At 57.0% G+C, this 20335-nt stretch overlaps 1 protein-coding gene and 2 non-coding genes across 8 annotated transcripts in view; all 3 read right to left on the bottom strand.

Annotated features, from left to right (window-relative positions):
• Positions 1-6005: 6005 nt before the first annotated feature.
• TRPM2 (transient receptor potential cation channel subfamily M member 2) overlaps positions 6006-20335 on the bottom strand; it is a 50411-nt gene continuing 36081 nt past the window's right edge. For 4 of the 6 annotated variants that reach the window (XM_032629733.1, XM_032629735.1, XM_032629734.1 and 1 more), the window contains 13 exons: positions 17895-18078; positions 16636-16817; positions 16269-16401; positions 15533-15620; positions 14129-14216; positions 13300-13457; positions 12621-12697; positions 12345-12446; positions 11007-11093; positions 10424-10529; positions 8807-8908; positions 7508-7624; positions 6006-6863 (listed from right to left, as the gene is read on the bottom strand). In XM_032629733.1, the coding sequence (XP_032485624.1) occupies positions 6738-6863; positions 7508-7624; positions 8807-8908; positions 10424-10529; positions 11007-11093; positions 12345-12446; positions 12621-12697; positions 13300-13457; positions 14129-14216; positions 15533-15620; positions 16269-16401; positions 16636-16817; positions 17895-18078 (1550 nt within the window). In that variant the 3' untranslated portion in view covers positions 6006-6737. Of the gene's footprint in view, positions 6864-7507; positions 7625-7684; positions 8462-8806; positions 8909-10423; positions 10530-11006; positions 11094-12344; positions 12447-12620; positions 12698-13299; positions 13458-14128; positions 14217-15532; positions 15621-16268; positions 16402-16635; positions 16818-17894; positions 18079-20335 lie in introns of those variants that run through there. The other 2 variants (XM_032629736.1, XM_032629737.1) reach the window with 2 other exon arrangements.
• Positions 8865-8941, bottom strand: LOC116753706. Its single transcript, XR_004349809.1, has one exon. It is a non-coding gene; the product is annotated as a Z6 small nucleolar RNA (small nucleolar RNA).
• Positions 10359-10470, bottom strand: LOC116753707. Its single transcript, XR_004349810.1, has one exon. It is a non-coding gene; the product is annotated as a Z6 small nucleolar RNA (small nucleolar RNA).

Genomic DNA, 20335 nt, shown 5'->3' with positions numbered 1-20335 from the left:
ACAGAGTATTGAGTAGAGTTCCCTGTGCTACAGAGCAGGTTCTTTTGTTCTTTTTTTCTAATAATATTCTTTTTTCTTTCTTTTTCTTTTCTTTTTTTTAAACCCCACGTTTGTTTATTTATTTATTTTTGGCTGTGTTGGGTCTTCGTTTCTGTGCGAGGGATTTCTCTAGTTGTGGCAAGCGGGGGCCACTCTTCATCGCGGTGCGCGGGCCTCTCACTGTCTCGGACTCTCTTGTTGCGGAGCACAGGCTCCAGACGCGCAGGCTCAGTAGTTGTGGCTCGCGGGCCTAGTTGCTCCGTGGCATATGGGATCTTCCCAGACCAGGGCTCGAACCCGTGTCCCCTGCATTAGCAGGCAGATTCTCAACCACTGTGCCACTAGGGAAGCCCAGAGCAGGTTCTTATTAGTGATTAGTTACCTGTTTTATATATAGTAGTGTGTATATGTCAGTCTCAATCTCCCAGTTTACCCCTCCCCACTCCTGTGTCTTTATATTTAGTTTCCTTCAGGATTTCCATAGCATCAAAGTTTCATCGTCCATATATTAACTGCAAAGGGAAAAATAATAGCTTTACAGTGAAGAAACCCAGCAGAAACTACCTTACGTATGTGACCAAGGTTAATATCATCAGTAATAAGACAGACTGACATCATGTAGCCCTTGACACCACGGACTGAGAAAGACACGGCATCACTGCCATGGTATTCTTGCCAAAAACGCACAATCTCTTTCCAGTCGTGGGAACACGTCAGACATACCCACATTGAGGCACTTTTTACAAAGGGACTGATCAGTACGCTTCCAAAATGGAGAGATCATAAAAGACAAGAAATGGCAACTAAATGGGATGTGGGATCCTGGAATATCCCCGGGCACAGTGCGGAAAAGGGCGCACGATAAGGCTGGTGGTGCAGGTGATGGCTTGGTAACCCACATCCACAGGGTGACGGGAACCGTGAGCTCCTGTCTGTCCTCTGTTTCTGCCCCATTTGTCCCTCTGCTCTGTTTCCTTTTCCTCTTTTCCTGCCTTCTTCCGGACTGAGTCCTTTTTGAGCCCATTTTCTCCCTCTAGTTGACTCCTAGCTGGGACTCTTCACTGCGATGTCAGTGGCCACTTTAGGGGGTGGTGTCAGCTGTCACTTCTCATCACAGACTGCGTCGGGTCACATCAGACCACCTGCCGCGTAGGGTGGGAGCCCTGCAGGGTGTGCCCGTCCCCAGCCGTGCAGTGGACATCCACGTGGGTAGGAGCCCCTCCAGTCTTACCATCAACAGTCTTTTAAAGGGATGTAAATAAGATGAGCCGTGCAGCTGCCGCTATGTTATTGTAGAGTAGATTGAAGAGGGGAGCCCCAAATTATGGAATATTTTTAATATTTAAGTTAAACACATGAATGTGGTCAGCACCCAAAAGCACAGTGTGGATGCAGGCGCGTCCAGACATTATGCAGTGGGGGAGGGACCAGACACTCAGAGCTCACGCTGCGGCTTCCCTTTACGGAAAGTTCAAGATCAGGTGGTGGAGGCAGGGACGGGGAGGAGGTGCGAGGGGGCTTCTGGGGCCGCACGTTCTGCGTCTTGATCTGGGTGCTGGTCGTCAACATAAGTAAAAAACCCACCAAGCTGCTCACACTTCAGATGTGGGCGGGCGACTGAGGGCGTGTAACTCTTCAATAGAAGCAAACAATGGTGTGCTGGCCACGTGTGCGTTCACAGGTGGTTACGCGTGTAGGTGACGAATAGAATGACGGATGGGTCCGTTCAGGGTGCAGTGTCGCCCTCCTGCACCTCACTGGTCCGTGGCCTCACTAGGTGATGACGTCGGAGTCTCCACAGAAGGTGCTGGCAGCCGGCCGGGTCCAGGCCGCAGGGCCACGCAAGAGCCTGGCTCACTGTCTACTCCAGACCACGACCCTGCTCTCAGAAATACCAGAAACCTCCTAGTGCCATCCTGGCCACGTGGTCTGCCCACTGTAGCTGCCCTTATAGATGTGTCTGGGCTCCACGCTGATTACATCACCCATTTATCCACCTAGAATCCAGGCCTTCTGACTCCAGGGAGAAAGCACGGTGCTCCAGCTGGTTAATTGCTTCCCGTCAGGCAGGCTGTTTTGGTAGCAAGGTCTGCATGCACCTCCCTGGGGAGGGGGTGGGAGGGAGCAGAGCCTGCTGCAGCCACTGTGGTGGGATGAATAAAACATCCTGGCAAGGCCGAAACCTTGCCTGCCCACAAAGACACCTCAGAGAAGCCTGGGACCGGCCCCTCCTTGCGGCGTGGCCAGCCGTCTAGCTGTGTGCTCACCGCCCTGCTCCCCCACCTGCCCGTCCACAGTCAGCAGCGTGGCCCTCAGCCGCCCCACCTCCTGCCCTCGTGCAGCCGCGGGGACCCTCAGACAGAATCCCAGGCCGGCCAGGCTCTGCTGACCGCAGCCAGCTCGTGGGTAGGGGCTGGACCCAGAGCCCCTGACAGAGCCCGCCCGCTGCCCAGCGCCACAAAAGCAGGGCCTGAGCTCGCCAAAGAGCCTCGATGGATGGATTGCCTTGGGCAACGTCACCCTCAGCAGCTTGGGACAGACTCGGCCTCCTCCTACACTCCCTGAATCCCCGGATCTCCCGGAATTCCTGGATCAAAATGCCCTGACGTTGGTTTCCCTCAAGGGCTTCCCGAGCACTGGGCCTGAGCAGCTAGGGCCCAGCCCCCCGCGCCCTTCCCGAAGCCCCTCGGAACCAAAGGGCCTCAGGCTCTGGGCCGCCGCCAGGATTCAGTGTGGGAGCAGAGGGCGGCCCATTTCCCAGGGAAGTGGAGGCCACCTGCACCTTATCTAGTAGATCTGGGTTTTCCAGGGCAGTCTCCCTCGCGCCCCACCCCAGCACACAGCCCACCTCCCAGGTCTCTCACTCTTCCTCTTCTCCAAGTTTTGTCCACTTTGTTGCCCTTTTTCAAGAGCCGAGTTCTGAATATATTCACCACATGCCAGCTCTTACTTTTTCCCGCTCATTAAATACTGACTTGGTCCCTGCCTGAGCCCCTCGGTTGATGCTGTAGCTGTTTTTTGAGCTTCTTGAGTCATAACCTCAGATAATTTACTTTCACTCTTTTATTTTTTTTTTTTGCTGTACGGGGGCCTCTCACTGTTGTGGCCTCTCCCGTTGCGGAGCACAGGCTCCGGACGCGCAGGCTCAGCGGCCATGGCTCACGGGCCCAGCCGCTCCGCGGCATGTGGGATCTTCCCGGACTGGGGCACGAACCCGTGTTCCCTGCATCAGCAGGCGGACTCTCAACCACTGCGCCACCGGGGAAGCCCTACTTTCCCTCTTTTCATTTTCAGATAAGTGCATTTAGGGTCCTAGCTGTTCCCTCCCGAGACTTTCAGCCCCAGCCCTGGGCTGGGACCTGGGACTCTCACTGTCTGGCTCTGGCCGCTCCCCAGAAGGGTGCAGAGCTCGGGCGGGAGGTGGAGGGCGTGGAGGCACATGCAGCACCCAGCCCGCAGGCCTTACTTGCCCCAAATCCAGAGCAGCAGGGGTGACCCTGGACCTACTGCCGACCAGAGGCTCGGGGACAGCAACCGCTCTCCCCACAGAGACACTGCCGCTCCCCATCGGTCCTCCTGCCCTGAAACTAGAGGCTCCAGAGTGAGGACGGAAGCACCCCACCAGGGAGGGCAGAGGGTGGGGCGCCGCAGTGGCCCGTGCCCGATGCCGCCCCAGCTCCCTTCCAGTGGTCAGGGGACCGGTCACTCACGTCCCGTGAAGGCACCTGGAACCACGTGGAACCACTGATGTATCTTCTGTCCTCTTCTGGGGCACAGCTGCGTTCTAACATTACGCTCCGGAAGCTGTGAGCCGAGCGTGGCCTCAGTGATGGAGCTCCCTTGGAGACTTGCTGAGATCCACACGCTTGCTGGGCGTGATGCACGCCCACTTCTGTGAATGTTCTGTGTCTAAGAACCATGTGTCTCTTCCGGGCCATGTTGTTGTGGTGGTGGGTACAGAATCACACACACGCCATCGACTGTGCGTACATATATGCACACATTACACATCATTTACTCTACCAATATACATGTATGTTACACATATTGTACCTAAAGAAACATACTGCACGAGTTACACATAAACACATGTATGTGTAAGTTATGCATAATATATATGTATTTATAGAGAAATACACACACGCATAATATGTAGGTAAACATGCATACACACACCACACGGAATGACCTCAATCCTGTTGACTGCGTTATTCAAATTCTGCCCTATTTTTCTTTTGCTCCTTGATTCCTTGATTTCTGAGAGAAAAGTCTCAAACATTACTGTGAATTTGCCCTTTTCTCCATGAATTTCTATCAATTTTGCATTATATATTTAAAAAGGTATTGTTCTAGGTGGATAGCAGTTCACAAAAGTGCTACCTTCTTAAAGGACTTATACCTTTTCCCACTCAAATATTCCCCTTTGTCCTTAAAAGGACAAACTTGAGCCTTGGGTTCTGTCCTCTGCTGGACCTGTCTCCCCAGTTTTCCTTTTGAGAGTGTTTGCTAGGATGAATCCCTTGTGTTGTCACCTAGTACATGTCTCTTTGGGGTGATAGAGAAAAACATATAGAAAAGAAGAGAAATTTTTTGTTAATTTCTTTTTTATCCCAATGTGACTCACAATTTGTGTGTGCCATAATTGCTCCCTGCCATTTTATTTCATGTGAACCATCTTCTATTGATATTTTTTCTTTCCTTGATTTGGTCGTTCCTTTTGTTTCCTCCGGTGGTTTGACATTATTCCTCTCTTTCTATCCTCTGGAGGTCACCCTGGGCCTGTGATAGATACACTTACAGGTCCCACCGCCTGCGTTTCTCTCCCAGCGCTATGCCGGGTCAGCATCTATTTCTTCCTCATGAGCAAGAGGAGACCTGCGCTGCACTTGGATTCTCTGCGTTTGTTCTTCTGCCGGCTCCCAGGGAGACCAGCTGGGGTTTCAACAAGAAGCTATCATTAAATTTTCTTTTTATATTATGCCTCAACAATGGCAGGACTTGGCCCTACATTTACTGGTTCCTTTGCTTCCACAGAGCTCAGTCTGTGCACGCACATGTGTGTGTGTGTGTGTGTGTGTGTGTGTTGGACTAAATGTTTGTGTCCCTCCCCAAAATTCCTACGTTGAAGCCATAATCCCCAGTGTGACTGTATTTGGAGGGAGGACCTCTAAGGAAGTAGGGTTAAATGAGGTCATAAGGGTGGGGCCCTGACTTGATAGAATTAGTGCCCCTATAAGAGAAGAACCAGAGCTCCCCACCTCTCTCCTGCACACTCTAAGGAAAGGTCACCTGAGGACAGAGTTCAAGGTGGCTGTGGCCAAGCAGGGGAGAGCCCTCACCAGGAACCACCCTGCCCACACCTTGACCCCCCACTCCCAGCCTCCAGAACTGTGAGAAAGTGAATGTTCCATCTGTGGTGCCTCGTTCTGCAGCCCAAGCTGACTAAGACAGTGTGTTTTGCTTTTCTGTAATTCATCTTTGTGAAATTCTTTCAGAAAGGGTGCATGAGGAACATACTTTCTGGGTCCTTATGCTTCTAAAAGGTCTTTGTTTGGTGCTGCCACGTGAACACTAGTTTGGCTGGGTATGAGATTCTAGATAAAAAACCAAGGCCCCCACAGTGGCTGAGCGCCTGCAGGGTAGGGGGCCAGGGGGGAGGCGCAAGGGGCTGAGTCCCAAGCTGGGGGCCAGAGCAGGGGTCTAGGAAATGAGGAAGAGGTTGTGTGTGTGTGTGTGTGTGTGTGTGTGTGTGTGTGTGTGTGTGTGTGGGGGGGTGTTGATTGGAGGAGAAATCATGAGTTTGGACCAGAGGGGCTGCAGGCTGTCCGCAGGAGACCCCCTCAGGCCCCAGGAAGCTTGGTTGTGGGCTGGATGAGGTCTTGGTGACCCAGACACAGCCCCTTGACCACTGCTTGTGTCTATAACTTTATTTGAGGAAAGCACAGAAGAGGCGGGTGAGGCTGGTGTAGGAAAGCGGATTTAATGTGGGTTTTTCACAACATTCCATGGCTCCTGATGGCCTATGAGTCGCTGATGCTGAACTGGGTAGCCCCTCAGTCCACACCTACCGCCCGCTCCTCCCAGGCTCTCAGGGTGACGGTTGGGGGCACCATGTGCAGGAGAGCCCCCGCCCTCACGGGGCATCTGCGTCCTCCCCGCCTGGGTCCCGGGGCAGCACACAGGTAGAGACCTGTGCATTTCGGGAGGAGGCCGGAGCTTGCCTGCGCCTCCTGCCCTGCTAAGGGGCTCAGCCCTGACAGCCAAGGGAAATGGATCCCATGGTGCCCTGCCCCAGGCCAGGCAAGGGGCTGAGTTAGGTCACGGTGGAGGCCCTCTCGGGGGTGTGGGCCTGAGGAGGAGGCCACAGGGGAACCCCAACTCTCCAGGAAGTGCCAGCCTTGGGTGGAGACGCCTCTGATGGTGGACATGCTGCTCACAGGATGTGGCCAGGAGGGTGTCCACTGGCCGCCAGCAGGCTCGGGAGAAGCAGTGTTGGCTGATGGAGTCCCCGTGGCCACCTCAACCCTGAGGCCCTGCCTCGTGGCCGGAGCCCACCTGCTTCCTGCTCAGCTCTCCTCCCAGGGCACCCCGAAGCCTCCCAGTTCAACAGCTGGGCAAGAGGGGCTGCTGATCCGGGTGGGCCGTGGATGGAGCAGCTCTGCCGGCCCCTGCAGAGCTGCCCGGGCTGCGTCCCCAGGTTAGTAGTAGGCCCCGAACAAGGCGGCCACCTTCTGGAGGATGGCCTTGTGGTTGGCGTACAGCGGGATGCGCTCGTCCACCACCTGCCACCGGATGGACACCCCCGCATCGCAGGAGTATAGGTGCTGCGAGGACAGGGGTAAGATCCTGACTCCCTCCTGAGCCGGCCCTGCCCCCACCCAGACACCCCGAGACTACAGACGTCAGGGGGTGACGGGGACCCCACGACCTGGCTCCTGGCCCTGCCACAGGCCTGGCCAATGGCCGCTTGCTTTTCTCTTCTGCACAGGCGCGAGTCAGAAAATGCCCACAAAGCCTTAAAAACCCTTGAAGGAGGAGAGGGAGGAGGTGCAGCCTTGTTCTGGGGTTTCCTGTCTGCAGACACAGCCTGGGTTTTGTTCCCTGGGACTCCCTGGCCCCAGTTCTGGATTAAGGATACGTGGGACTGATCTAAGTACAGGGGACGGCAACCCCACATAAGTGCTGGAACCAGCCTCCCCTGGGTGCGAGCCTGGAGGCCCCCAGGGTTCCTGGCCAGCCCCGACTACGCCCCAGCCTCCTTCTGCTGCCCTCTGGCCTCTCCCGGATGCCCCCTTGGTACCCTCCGGGCACAACTCTGACCCACGCAGCTCCCACTCTCTGGTCCTGGCCAGCTCTGGCCCCAGGCCCCGGAACCCCTCAGACCCCTCCCTATAGACCCCGAGGCTCTCTGGAGCACTGATGCCCCCGGTCCCCCCATTCCTCAGAGCCTGAGACCCAGGCCACATACAGAGTTCAGCCTCTTCAGCTCCACGTCACTCTGGTCTGGAAAGTGGACGCTCACGGCCACCGTCTCGATCCAGGCATTGTCCGTGTTCCTTGGGTCATCCACGTACCCTTTGTACACCTGGGAGGCAGCACAGGTGTGAGCTGTTTCGCCTGATGGACCCCTGAGCCTCCCGGCTTTCTCCCAGAGGAAGGGGCCCCATGCTTTCTCTGCAACCGGTCCGGGTCTGGGATGCTCAACACAGCTGTCCACTGCACCCAAGCCCCTCCTGGCTCTCCCTCACCCCGTCCACCTGCCCCCAACACCACCTTCAGCTTGACTGACACATCGTGGGGACCCACAGCCTCACTCATCTCCCTTCTGGCCTCTGGCCTGCTACCCAGACCTGCCTCGACTGTCCTTGGGAGGATTAAAAAGAGCCAGTGGACCTCAAAACATTACGCAAAGTGAAAGAAGCCAGACACCAGAGGCCGCACGCTGTGTGATTCCACCTATAATAACCGTCCAGAGCAGACAAATCCACAGAGACCGAAAGCAGCCTCGTGGGTGCCCGGGGCTGGGGGAGGGAAGGGAGTGGCTGCCAATGGGTATGGGCTTCCTCTCGGGGTGATGGGATGTTCTGGAACCAGACAGAGGTGGTGACCACCCACGCCGTCTGTGTACTAAAATACCACTGAACTGCTCACTTCAAAGTGGTTCCTTTTATGTTGTTTGGATTTTACCTCAACAAATAAAGAAGTTTATTTTTACAAAGCAGAGAAAAAAAGTTTATTTTTATCTCCCTGTGGGCCTGCAGGGGATAAGCCGTGTGAAACTGCTTGGTTTGTAGGGCAAAACCGTAAGCACCAGCCATTGCCTATTTCATCCTGAGACGCCACAGAGACAGAACCAGCAACGACTCGGACGCCCACTTGGAGGACTGTTTAAAGAAATCATGGCACAAAATATTATGTGGTCCTGAAAAAGAGCGAGGTGGATTCGGAAATGTGGACCTAAAAATATGGCCTTTGCAAATTCACTGAAAAGCGAGTTACGTCTTTGTGCCCAGCTGTGCTCAGGGCAAGAGGGAGTGTGGGCCGGACACCAGGCGTGCCCCGGCCCCAGGGTGGCAGAGGCCGTGGCCCCCCACTTGATCTCGGGAGGAGCAAACCCAGACAGAGAAGGCGAGGGGCCCAGAGCCGCGGCCACGTGGGTCCCTCCAGGAGGCTCCCCAGCTCCACGCGGCCCGCCCTGCAGCTGTCACGACCCGCACCTTGGGGCCCCAGATGCACAGGCGTGAGCAGAGCAGAAAGATGACCTCACCTCCATGCCCTGCGCCAGCAGGCTCTCGAAGGAAGGCCAGAACTCTCTCCGGAGGACCTGCTTCAGCTTCCGGGGCAGCGTCTCTCCTGGTTCCCGGGAGCCCTGAGCAGAGAGGGAGGAAGGGGCAGGTCAGCACGGCTGTCTGGGGACCTGCTTCCTCTGGCCACCTGCCCAGCGTGGGCAGCGGGCCAGCCCCCTGGAGCCACAGGCGGACGAGTGTCTGGCAACAGCTGCCTCGGGGCTGGAGTGACATTGCCCAGAGCCCAGAGTCCACGTCAGCCCGCGGGGCAGGAGGGTGGCCCAGCCTTGAGGCGCGCAGGGCACTATGGGGAGGCAGCCCCCTGACCTCCACCACCCTGAGCACCAGCCGGGCTGTGTCCTGTCTGTGTGCATCCCTGTCCCCGTGTCCAGCCTCTGCTCTCGCACACCAGGCTCCCGGCCACTCCCGACGCCCCAGACACGGGCCTGTATCCGCACTCCCCTCTCCATCCATCTAGGGGACTCTCTCAGTCCACATCACGTCCATCCACGTAGGCCCTGGAGACGCCCTAGCCCCTCGCTGCGGGGGGGGGGGGCTGGCTCTCAGGGACACAGCTCAGAAGATGCCCGTCGGCAGGAGAGACCGAAGTGCCAGAGAGGGAGGCTGAATGGTGCCAGAGAACCCACGGGAGGAGAGGGCCGGGCCTGGGCTCAGAGCCGCGCTCCCTCAGCTAGAGGGCACAGGGGCTATGGCTGCAGGAACGAGAGCCGCCCAGGGCCCTGGAATCCTGGTTGGGGTCTGAAGACCCTCAGTGGCACCACTGCCCCCCACACACCCCTTAACTTGCTGTCACAGCAGAGCCGCTGCTGGGCCACCGGGTGGGTGGTGGGGAAACCCGACGGCCTCTTGCTGAGCTGGGCGAATCACGGACTCCCGGGTACAGGCTCAGAGGAGGGGACCCCGGACAGAGATGCACCCAGACACCAGCCGGGGGCCTGGTGGGCGACACGGTCCTCCTGCCAGGGTCAGCCTACTCCAACCCCAGAGCAGTGACAGGGTCGTGGGGGGCAGAGGGCAGATTGACAGGTCAGAATCTGAGCGGTTGGGCCCGCTTGGCTAGGACAGGCCCAGGGCCTTCCACACCCCAATTCTGTCACCACAAGGCCTCTGGGGTGCACGCCGGCCTTCAGTCCTGCAAGGAGCTGCCGCCCTTGAGCTGAGGTCCTGTGCGCTCCCGTCCCCAGCCCCAGGCTCAGCTCGGGCCCCAGGGCTAGGGGCAGGTGCGCGCCTGAGACACCCACCTGGGAGCCGCGTCTGACCCCAACCCCTGAGCTCTGCAGGGAGACCCAGTCTAGCCTCCGAGGCAGCCCCAGCCCTGGGCCTGGTGCCCCCCGGGATGCAGTACGTGCTCAGTTAGCGCTTACGCTCCGAAGAGCCCCTGAACCCGTTTTCACAACCGCAAAACAAGGTACTAGGAGGGAGAATTCCCTCTAAAAGGCAAGGACCGGCCTCTGTCGTTCAGAACCAAGGATAGAGTCTGAGCTGTGCAGGGCAGCCACCACAGGCGGGTGGTGCTCCTTCGCTGGGTGGAATGCACAAAGGCGCGCAGGGCCCCGGGACGGCGGGCGCGGGCTCACCCCGGGCAGAACCCAGTGCTCTGAGAGGGAGCGCTTCACCACCAGCACCTCCAGCACCTTCTTTATGCCCTTCCTGCAGATGGCACCGTCCTGGCTCCGCCTCCAGCTGCAGGAGGGATGGTCTGATGTCAGCCCCTCCCCCGCTGCGGGGGAGGCCAAGCCCGCCCCCCGCCCCACTCCTGAGCACCTGCTCCAGGGGCACAGAGATAGTAACCACCGCTCCCATGACTGCTGGTCTGACTAGAATGGGAGAGTATTTTTCTATCAAAAGCCTTCACGAAGCACGTGCCCTGGACCCAGCCCTTCCACCTCTGGGACTCTTTGGAAATGACGGGTAGATGGATATGGATTTTCATTTTGTCTGCGTAGTGAGCCCTGGCCCTGGCTTTGTCCCTCCCCCAAGGGGCCTCTGAGGGATGGGGACCCACAGGGAAATGAGGGTAGCCTGGGGGCAGGAAGGGCCTGGGCTTTCCTAGGGGCACAGACGCTCCTGTCCTGTGTTTTGGGGCGCACCCGCGCTTACCCAGGCCGCTACGGGGCAGGGCGTGTGGCGCACGCCATGTGCTCATCCGGGGCTACTCACCGGGTGACCACGGGCTGCAGGGTGTGGTTGGGGCCAAAGCAGCTGAGGTCCCCGCGCCCACGCAGCCCTGTGCGGCCCATGGGGTTCCTGGGAGGACAGGGGTCTGCTCAGCCTGCCGCCTGAAGCTGGAGAGCCAGGCCGGGGCAGCAGGAGGGGCCTCTGACGGGGCACGTGCTGGTTCCGCCCACACCTGCCCCGGCCCAGGATGGACGGGAGCAGGGAGGAGGCCACCGTATGGAGCCCTGGAGAGGACCCCCGACACCCACGGGCCCCTTGACCGGTCTGGCCGACTCCGCATCACCCACTGGGGCTGTCCACCCCGAATCCTGTCCCTGGGGGACTCCAAGGCTTCAGGTCACCTTGGCGTGAGTTGGAAAGGAAAGGGGTCTCCTTGGGAGCAGAAGCCCAGCCCCATTGCAGACCCCCCCCAGAGAGCGCCTGGCCGACCATCGTGCTGCGTCCGAGGGCCTCGGCCGGCCTGTGACCTGGCACCCGACGGTCCCCCCGCCCCGCCATGACACTCCGTCCTGCTCTCGTCCTGAACACCACGTCCCCCTAGTCCCCTCCCCTGTCTAGGGCTGGAGACGCTCCTGGTCACGTCTGTTCTCCTGCCCTACCCGTCTCCCACCACCTCCTTCCACAGCCTCTGATCCCTGTTCCAGAACCTTCCCCAGAGGCTCGCCGCACACCTCCTCCCCCGGTGCCCTCAACGACCACCTGCTCCATGGAGCCCACACGTCCTGGCCTCCACAGCTGCTGACTGCCCCTTCCTCGGCCTGCGCCCTGTGGTGCTGCTTCCCCAGCAGACCCCCTCGGAGGAGGCCCTCTGACCTCCAAACCCCAGGCTGGCACACAGTAGGCGTCCACTAAGTGCTTGCTGGGCCTGACGCCATGGGTCACCTGACATCTTTATGTTGATTCTTCACCTGTACAGTGGGGCTCAGTGCCCGTCCCTACAGAGAACAGACCTGGAAACATCTCCGTCCCCTACACGTAACCCCAGGGGCCCTTTAACAGCTCCCCCGCTTCATTCTCACGATCGGTGCAGCTGGCAGCCGGGCGGTCCACGTCTTACCCCATTTCCACACCACAGGAACGGAAGCCGTTAAGGTTACATCGGGGGACGAGGGCGCAGCGCCCAGGCCAGCGGGACCGGCCCACGGCCCCCGCCTCCCCACGAAGGAAATGCCTTATGTGGGTGTTTCTTTTCTTCCGTATTTTGTTTGTTTTTATCAGAAAAGCGCCCACATTGCCGGAGAGGAAACCTGACCCCAGAAGGAAACCCGACCCCAGAAGGAAACCCCCAGAGGCCGCGGAGAAGGGCCAGGCTGCACTCACAGAGGGAGCCCCTCCTGCACAGCGTAGACCCCGTGGAAGCTGCGCCGGTCCAGGCATCCATCCACCGCGTTGTAGCTGATCCTGGACAGAGGCTCCAGGGCGCTGGGAGAGAGAGGAGAGGTCGCGTGCCCAACAAAGATGGCGGGATGCAGAGCGGCCGCGGTGACCCCTCAGGGGGTCCACCACGAGGGCCCCTCCCCGGCCGCAGCCCTCCCAGCATGGCCCAGCCCCCAGGGAGGATGGGCCACCCGTCCAGGCGGGAAGCAGGGCACTCACTCCCCCACAGGGTCCACCAGGTCCTTGTTTTTCCTGTCGGCCGTGTAGAAGGGCGGGCTGTAGATAAGGAACTCCGTCTGCACGACACGGGGGCTCCCCTCAGTCGGTCACCACCCCAGGTCAGCTGGCACCCCGGACGGCTGACCTCAGAGCCCAAGACCCTGGGACGGCCCAAAGGGCCTGGGAGCCCGAGCTCAGCAGACCTGAGGACGCACACACCCGGCCCAGCCCCCAGGATGGGGGTGAGGGGCTAGGCTGGGCTCTAGAGGGGAGAAGGGGTCCCACTGGCAGACTGGGGAAGAGTAACAGCCTGGAATGTTCCAAGGAAAACTAGAGAGAAGACCGGGGGGGGTCACCCACATGCCTCAACCATCTCTCCCTCTCTCTCTCCACCTCCAGCCTCCCTGGCACTCAGAAACAGGGCAGGGACCGTTCACTGGGGACAGGGGGTCGGAAAAGCAGGGCAGTCGGCTGTGTGTGGATGGAGGCCCACCAGCATCCTGGCTCAAACCCCAGCTCCATCCCCTCTGGCCACGTGGACCGCGTGCCTCCGTTTTCTCATCTGTTGTCATGTCCCTGTGAGGCCGCAGCGGGCTCATCCAGCCCAGGGGGCTGGACTGCTCGCCCCTAGGACACCGGGCCCCTGCAGCCTGGTGGACGCGGCAGAACAGGCACTCACCTCCCAGGGCACCTTCTCGTTGGGCACTGGGAAACGCTGGACGGGGCAGTTGGGGTAGAGGAGGTGCCTGGCATCCACGTGGTAGGCGTCGCCCGGGTCCTCCACCTTCAGCCCGCCGTCCAGCTCAGGGTCCCGCCCCATCGAGGCCTTCTGGGGTGCTGGGAATGGGAACAGCCCCACGGAGCTGTGGGCAAAGCTGGGCCCGGACTTGGGTTCCAGGCACGCAGGACAGGGCCATCCTCTATGGTCCTTTCCCCCAAACTTCTGGGCTGCCTCTACCTCCCCCAGCCCGGATTGAATGCCAGCCCCAAAGAGGGTACCCTCCCCAGGGCCCCCAGCACTGCGGCCCAGGAGGACAGAGACCTGGGGTCAGGCAACCACCACCTTGGACAGCTCCCAGCAGAGCTCTCAGTAATTAGCTGGACGCACAGGCCCTTACAGAGGCTTGTCCAGCTGAGGAGAGCAACTGCTCCTTCCGGGCCAGCAACACCCCAGGACGGTTACTCATGCCCATTTCTTGGCCGACTGCACATGTAGGAAAAAAGACTTGCTTTCTGTCACCCAATCAACGTGACTGGGTCTCGGGTATCTGCTGGAGCTGCCCCCACTTTGTAGCTTGATGCACAGGAAGATGGGGCTGTGGGCCAGGCGACCTCTGGAAGTCCCCAGCCTGGTCAAGCAGGGGACTTGGCCACACTCTGCACATGTATCTGTGGGGTGGGCCATGCTCCCCGAGGCACTGGGCCTGCTGCATCTCCTCCCCACGGACCCCCAGACACAAAAGAGCACAGGTGGTAGAGACCAGCAGCTGGTACAGCCACCCACTCACCCAGGGTGGGGACGCCCTCCTCCGAGCCAAAGCCGCTGTCCCTCAGGGCTTTCACGATCCAGTGCAGCGCTCTGGCCGTCTGGGCCACCTGGAAGGCACGTCCCAAACAAGATTTGGTCAACACCTGCCCCCACACGGAATGCCCAGCTCCCACCCACCCTGTTCCACTGTGTCGCAAGGCACAGGCCCTGGGGCCAGAGCACCCAGAGTGAGGAGGGGAACCCAGGGCAGGCCCACGGGGTTGGGGGGCACAGGGTCAAGGCACAGCAGGAGGGGCACGGAGGGGCGGGGACCTGGCCTCTGCCTGTCCACCCCTCCTTGTCCTGGAGTCCCAAGGCCTCCCTGACCAAAGCCCCTGCATCCACCTCCTTCACTGTGCCTATTGAAGTACATTGTGACAACGAACCTTTATGTCTGTGCCTCCCCCTGACTGGGAATCCTCAAGGATGAGATAATGCCTGCCACCCTGACATTCTCAAGGCCAGCTTTGGACAGGCACGGAGGAGGCACACAGGAAACGTGGGATGGATGGATGGATGGATGGAGGATGGATGGATGGATAAATGATGGATGGACACACAGATGGATAGAGGGAGGGATGGATGGATGGATGGGCAGTTAAATGGATAGATGAATGGATGAATGACTAGATGGATGGATGGACGGGCAGATGGATCAATGGATGGTTGGGTGGATGGAGGGGCAGATGGATGGTTGGATGGATGGATGGATGGATGAACTAATACACATTACTGTCCCTCAGCATCACTCAGGCACCTGAGCCCAGCTGGCCTATGAGGCAATGACTCTTGGATGTGAGGCCACTCAGGGCTGCCCAGCTGATGGGGGGGTGGAGGCTGCTCTCCTGTTGCCCACCGGCCACCGCTCTCTCATGTGGAGCTGCTCTGAGACACCCACATGCTGCTTTCTGATGCTGCCCCTCAGTCCAGTTGTCCACACGGACATCCATACGCATCCTTGCTGGCCCCATGGCCTCCCTCCCTCCCAGCATAGCTGGCAGCCTGAGACAGCAGCCAAGGGCTGTTAGTAATTTCCACGGCCCCCTCCCAGGTTCCAGGTGCAGAGTCTGGAGACAGCGGCATCTCAGAGGACAGTTCCAAGGAGGCCAGGGGAAGGTCAAGAGTTTGTTCCCTCAGACCAGCCCCTGATGTGGCCACCACACAGTGCGGTATGGCAGAGCTCAGGCAGGGGAGCGTTTGGTGGAATTCTCTAGAGGATGGAGAAGGTGCCCCTGCCAGTTGGGAGCAAGGGCCCTGATGTCACCGCCCCCTTCTCCTGGGTGGTTTCCCAGTATGTGCACTCTCAAAGCCACCACACCACGGAGCGACCTTCCAGGTCCTTTGGAGCTGTGCCCAGAAACAGAGGTCCCAGCCCGGAACCCACCTGCTCCTCTAGAGAGGCCAGTCTCTGCTCCATGGAGCTCGACTGCTTCAGATGTGCCATTTCCAGCAGGTCCACCATGGTGTCCACCCTGCAAGAGGACACAGCTGAGCCCCGCAGGCCAGCTAGGGGCGGGATGTGAAGGAAGCCTGGTGCCTCTTTGCAGGTGGGTGACCTGTCAGATCCAGCGGCCCAGGCTCTGTTGGCCTTAATTTCACGCATCTTCCTCTTAATTTGAAAGTATTTATACCATACGTTTCCGTATAGAATGAGCACCGCCTAGTGGCCCAAGGGGAAGATCTCGCAGCCAACGGATGCCCCCGGCTCACAGGGCTGCCCCAACAGCCCCGGGCTTTGCGGGGAGCATGGCTGGGCGAGAGGCGTAGGTGTGCAGAGGCGTACATGCCTGGCTCCTTGCCTCGATTTGCCACGAGTTCCACAGCCGAGTCACAATGGGGAAAGCTACCGCTGGGCACCACTGGGGACTTTGGAAGGAGGAGGACGCAGCACCGTTGTCTGGGGAATAATTGTTTGGTCTCTGTCTTCTTTTGCTACAACATAGGAATTGCACCCAAGGCGGCCTCTGTTTTTATACGAAGAATACTTCCAAACGCTCTTGCCTTTTGCGCGGGGGGTTCCTGAGCTGTCTTCCCCCCCGCCCCCTGCCCGGTGCCGTGTGTGCTGTGTGACAAAGAGCAAACGTTTCAGGAACCCCGAGGGGACCGCCCTGGTCCCGTACTTGTCGCTGATGTCCTGGATCTTCTGCTCCGGCCTCTGCTTCTGCTGGATCTGCTGGTCCTGCAGGTAGTTCTCCTTCAGGTAGATCTCCCAGGACAGGAGGGCCGCCTCCTCGTTCTTCTCTAGCTTGTTCTCTGTCGGGGGAGGGGAGCCTCTGACCCACTCGGGGCCCTGCAGGGAGGGGCCGGGACCCTGAGGGGCCGGAGGAGCCAGTCCGCACCCGCCCCCAGCGGGCAGGGTGGGAAGTCGGTGGCCTGAGCGGTCTGCGCGCCCACCGAGCTTCCGGAACTCTCCAAGGAGCTGCTGCCCCCACCCCACCCCGGCTCCGCCGCAGACGCAGCTCTGGGATGAGGGAGACGGCAGCTTACTGAGCTGCTTGTGTCGCTTGGCGGGGATCTTCAGGATGGCCCTCTTGATGAAGAGATGCAGGTGGTTGAGAAGGATGAAGGGGGGCGGCGCAGGGGGCCTGCCCTGGTACTCCTCAATCAGGTCGTGGCGCTGGAACTTCCAGATCTGGTCCGTGCGCTCCTGGACCTGCTGGAACGTGTAGCTGCAGGGGCAGGAAGCACTGGTTACAGGGGAGCACGGGCCACCCAAACACGGTTACGAAAACACCCGTGTCCCTGCCCGGCGTGTCTGCCGTGACGGCCCATGAAGAGCACACACATCACCCAGGGGCGCAACTCCAGATGCAGGGGAAGGCAGCTGAACGGCCAGCCCCAGAATTCTGAGCTTCCTGGGAGCCAAGGGGAGAAGGAAGAAAGAAGACCTAGAGTTTAGGTTCTACAAACCTCGTTAGAGAGTAAAACAGAGCTGCACGTGTTGGGAGAGGGACAGTGTCCTGCACTGGACTCTAAGAGGGGCTCGTCCCTTGGATCTGACAAACAGAAGGGACGGTGTCTTCAACAGGCTGACACATTTATTCTCTGCAACGTGTGTGTCTTGTGGATGGACGTCAACTGACTCGAATCCTTGCCAGAGAGAGGCCCTCGGAGGGACGGAGGGAGGCCAGGCAGGGCCACGATGCAGCCCCTGCCCGCCGGCCTTCTGACCTCTCTGTCTCTATCACAGCCCAGCACAGGTCAGGGTCTCTCACTGTTCAGAACACGTGGTAAATCAGAAAGTGGCGACCTCATCACGCTAGCTGATGAAAGGGAAGAGAAACGGTGCCCAAACCAGGAATTAAGGGATTTTCACCAGGGTCACCACGGGTCCCAGGGGCCCTTCTGCAGAGGCCGGGAGGGGCGCTGAGGGGCTGGCGATGCCCTGAGCCATGGAAAGCAAATACAGGTCATCCTGCATCGTCCAATTTTCAATAAGTGTGACACGCACCTCCACATCTAGAGTCGGGCTCGGCCAGGTCGCTGCCCCGCACCCCCTCCCTCCAGGGTGGGAGGAGCGAGACGTCCACGTGCCCCAGCCCGCGGCCTCCAGGCACGTGGCCCGTGCACTGGTCCCGCAGCAGCAGTGCCTTGACGGACTCGGCGGTGACCAGAGAGCGTGGCCGCACACGGTCCACCTGGGCTGAGCCAGGTCCCGGGTCCCGGGCTCCGCCCCGCCCGCGCCCCAGGGGGATGGGGGGAGGGCGAGGGGCGTGCACCCGGCCAGGCTGGCACAGGGCGCTTACTTGAACATGGCGATGAGGAGGTTAAGCAGCAAGATGTTGGTGAAGAGAAGATAGAGGCACAGCAGGGTGACCGTCAGCCACTCGGGGAAGGCGGGCTCCCGCTGGGCTGCGTCGATCTCGGGGCATTTGGGCTTGTAGGGGTCGGTGCCATTGGGGCTGCACTGGTCCAAGTTGAAGTTCACGCCTGCGTCGGGAGTGAGGGGGCAGGTGAGCCAGGAAAGCCGAGTGGAAGCACAAGGGTCCTCGGGCGATGACCCCGCAGACCTGGACACCCCCACATCTGGGTGACCTCAGCTGTCAGCTCAGGCGTGAGGGCAGCCCAAAGAGGGGCATCCATCTACACCCAAGCATCCTCGTGGGCAGGAAGTGCGGCTGCCAAGGGAAGCCCAGGAGCCAGACCTGTACTCCATGTGGGCACGTGCCCCTGTCCGGATCCAGCCATCCCACCGGGGCACTTTCTGGGCCCCAGGCGGGGGCAGCACCAGGAGGGGCCGTGTCATCGTAAGACACAGGTCCCAACCCTGGGGAGCAAATTGCGGTGGGAAAGAATTCAAAGAGGAAATTAACAACCATCAAAAAGAGAAGGAAAAACGCTGCAGAGGCAGCATTCCTATATGTGGAACGAGTGATTACAAAACAAGATATAGCCACACAATTGCAGACAAGTAAAGAATAATATTTATCCTTTATTATAATATTTGTAATATAATATTACAAAACATAAATATATATTCTGTTTGTGCATTTAAAAATATCTGAGAAAATATCCTCAGTTAATAGTGGTTAGCTCTGGGAGGTGGGATTCTGAACATTCTTCTTTATACTTAACTTGAATTTAAAATTTTTTTAGCAATGAGTATGCACTGTTCTGTAATCAAATATATTTTTGACAGTGCTACGAATTTTCTAAGATAGAAACTCATTATAATAGCTAGAAATACCTATAATTTTTTAAAAAAGAGATCAAATCAAGAAAATAACCTTCCATTTTAGTAAAGTAAACCCAGAGCAAGCAGAAGGAAGGGAATAGTAAAGAGCAGAATGCAAATAAATGAAATAGAGACGAAAACAATAAAGAAAGTCAACACAACCAACATCTGGTTCTTGGAAAAGGGTAACAGAATTACAACCTTTTAGCTAGACTGACGCAGAAAAAAATAAAGACTCAAATGACTAAATCATAGCTGAAAGACAGGACATTGCAACCAACCTTACAAAAACAGAAAAAACTATAAGGAAATATTACCAAAACATTGTATGCTAACAAATTAGATAACTTATAAAAAATGGAAAAATTCCTAGAGAGACACAAACTACCAAAAGTGACTGAAAAAGAAGTAGAAAATATAAATAGACCTATAACAAGTAAAGATATTGAATGTGTAATTTTAAGACTTCACACAAAGAAAAGTCCAGGCCTAGGTGGCTTCTCTGGTGAATTCTACCAAATATTTAAAGAATAATGAAGACCAATCCTTCATAAGCTTTTCCAAAATATAAAAGAGGAGGGACTACTTTCTAAGTGATTCTATGAGGCCAGTATTACTCTCATACCAGAACCAGACAAAAACATTACAAGAAAAGAAAACTACAGACCAACACCCTTTAAGAATGTAGATGCAAAAATCCTCAACAAAATGCCAGCAAACTGAATCCTGCAACATATAAAAAGATTTACACACCGTGACTAAGTGAAATATATCCCAGGAATGCAAAGTTGGTTTAACATCTGAAGATCAATTCATATAATACACCATATTAATAATATAAAGAAAATAAACCATATGAACATTTCAATTGACGCAGGAAAAGCATCTGACAAATCTAACACCCTTTCACAATACACACACTCAAGAAACTAGGAATAGAGGGGAACTTCGTCAACCTGATGAAGGATATTTACAAAAACCCATAGCTCACATTGCACTTAGTAGTGAAGGACTGAAAGCTTTCCCCTATGATCACGGACAGGGTAAAGACATTGCTTCTTGATACGTTTCAACACGGTACCAGAGGTTCTAACCAGGACAATTAGGCGGGAAAAAGAAATAAAAGACATCCAGACTGGAAAGGAACAAGTAAAAGCATCTCTATTTGCAGATGACACGATCACAGCAAATCTCCAAAAAATGCACTTAAAAGCTATTAGAACTAATAAAGAAGTTCAGCAAGGTTTCAGGATACAAGTTCAATACACAAAATATAGTGTATTTCTATACACAAGCAGTAAACAATCCAATTAATAAAACAATTCTACTTACAGCAGCATGAAAAAGAATAAAACACTTAGGAATAAATTTAACAGAAGAAGTGCAACTTACACACTGAAAAACAAAAAAATATTATGGAAAGAAATGAAAGATTTAAATAAGTGGAAGACGTCACATGTTTACAATCAGAATCCTAGATGCTCTTTTTGGAAAAATTGATAAGATGACCCA

Source organism: Phocoena sinus, chromosome 4 (genome assembly GCF_008692025.1).
Source record: "Phocoena sinus isolate mPhoSin1 chromosome 4, mPhoSin1.pri, whole genome shotgun sequence".
In the NCBI taxonomy this organism is placed as follows: Eukaryota; Metazoa; Chordata; class Mammalia; order Artiodactyla; family Phocoenidae; genus Phocoena; species Phocoena sinus.
Note: the sequence above shows the minus strand (reverse complement) of the source record. Positions and strands in the feature narration are given on the sequence as shown.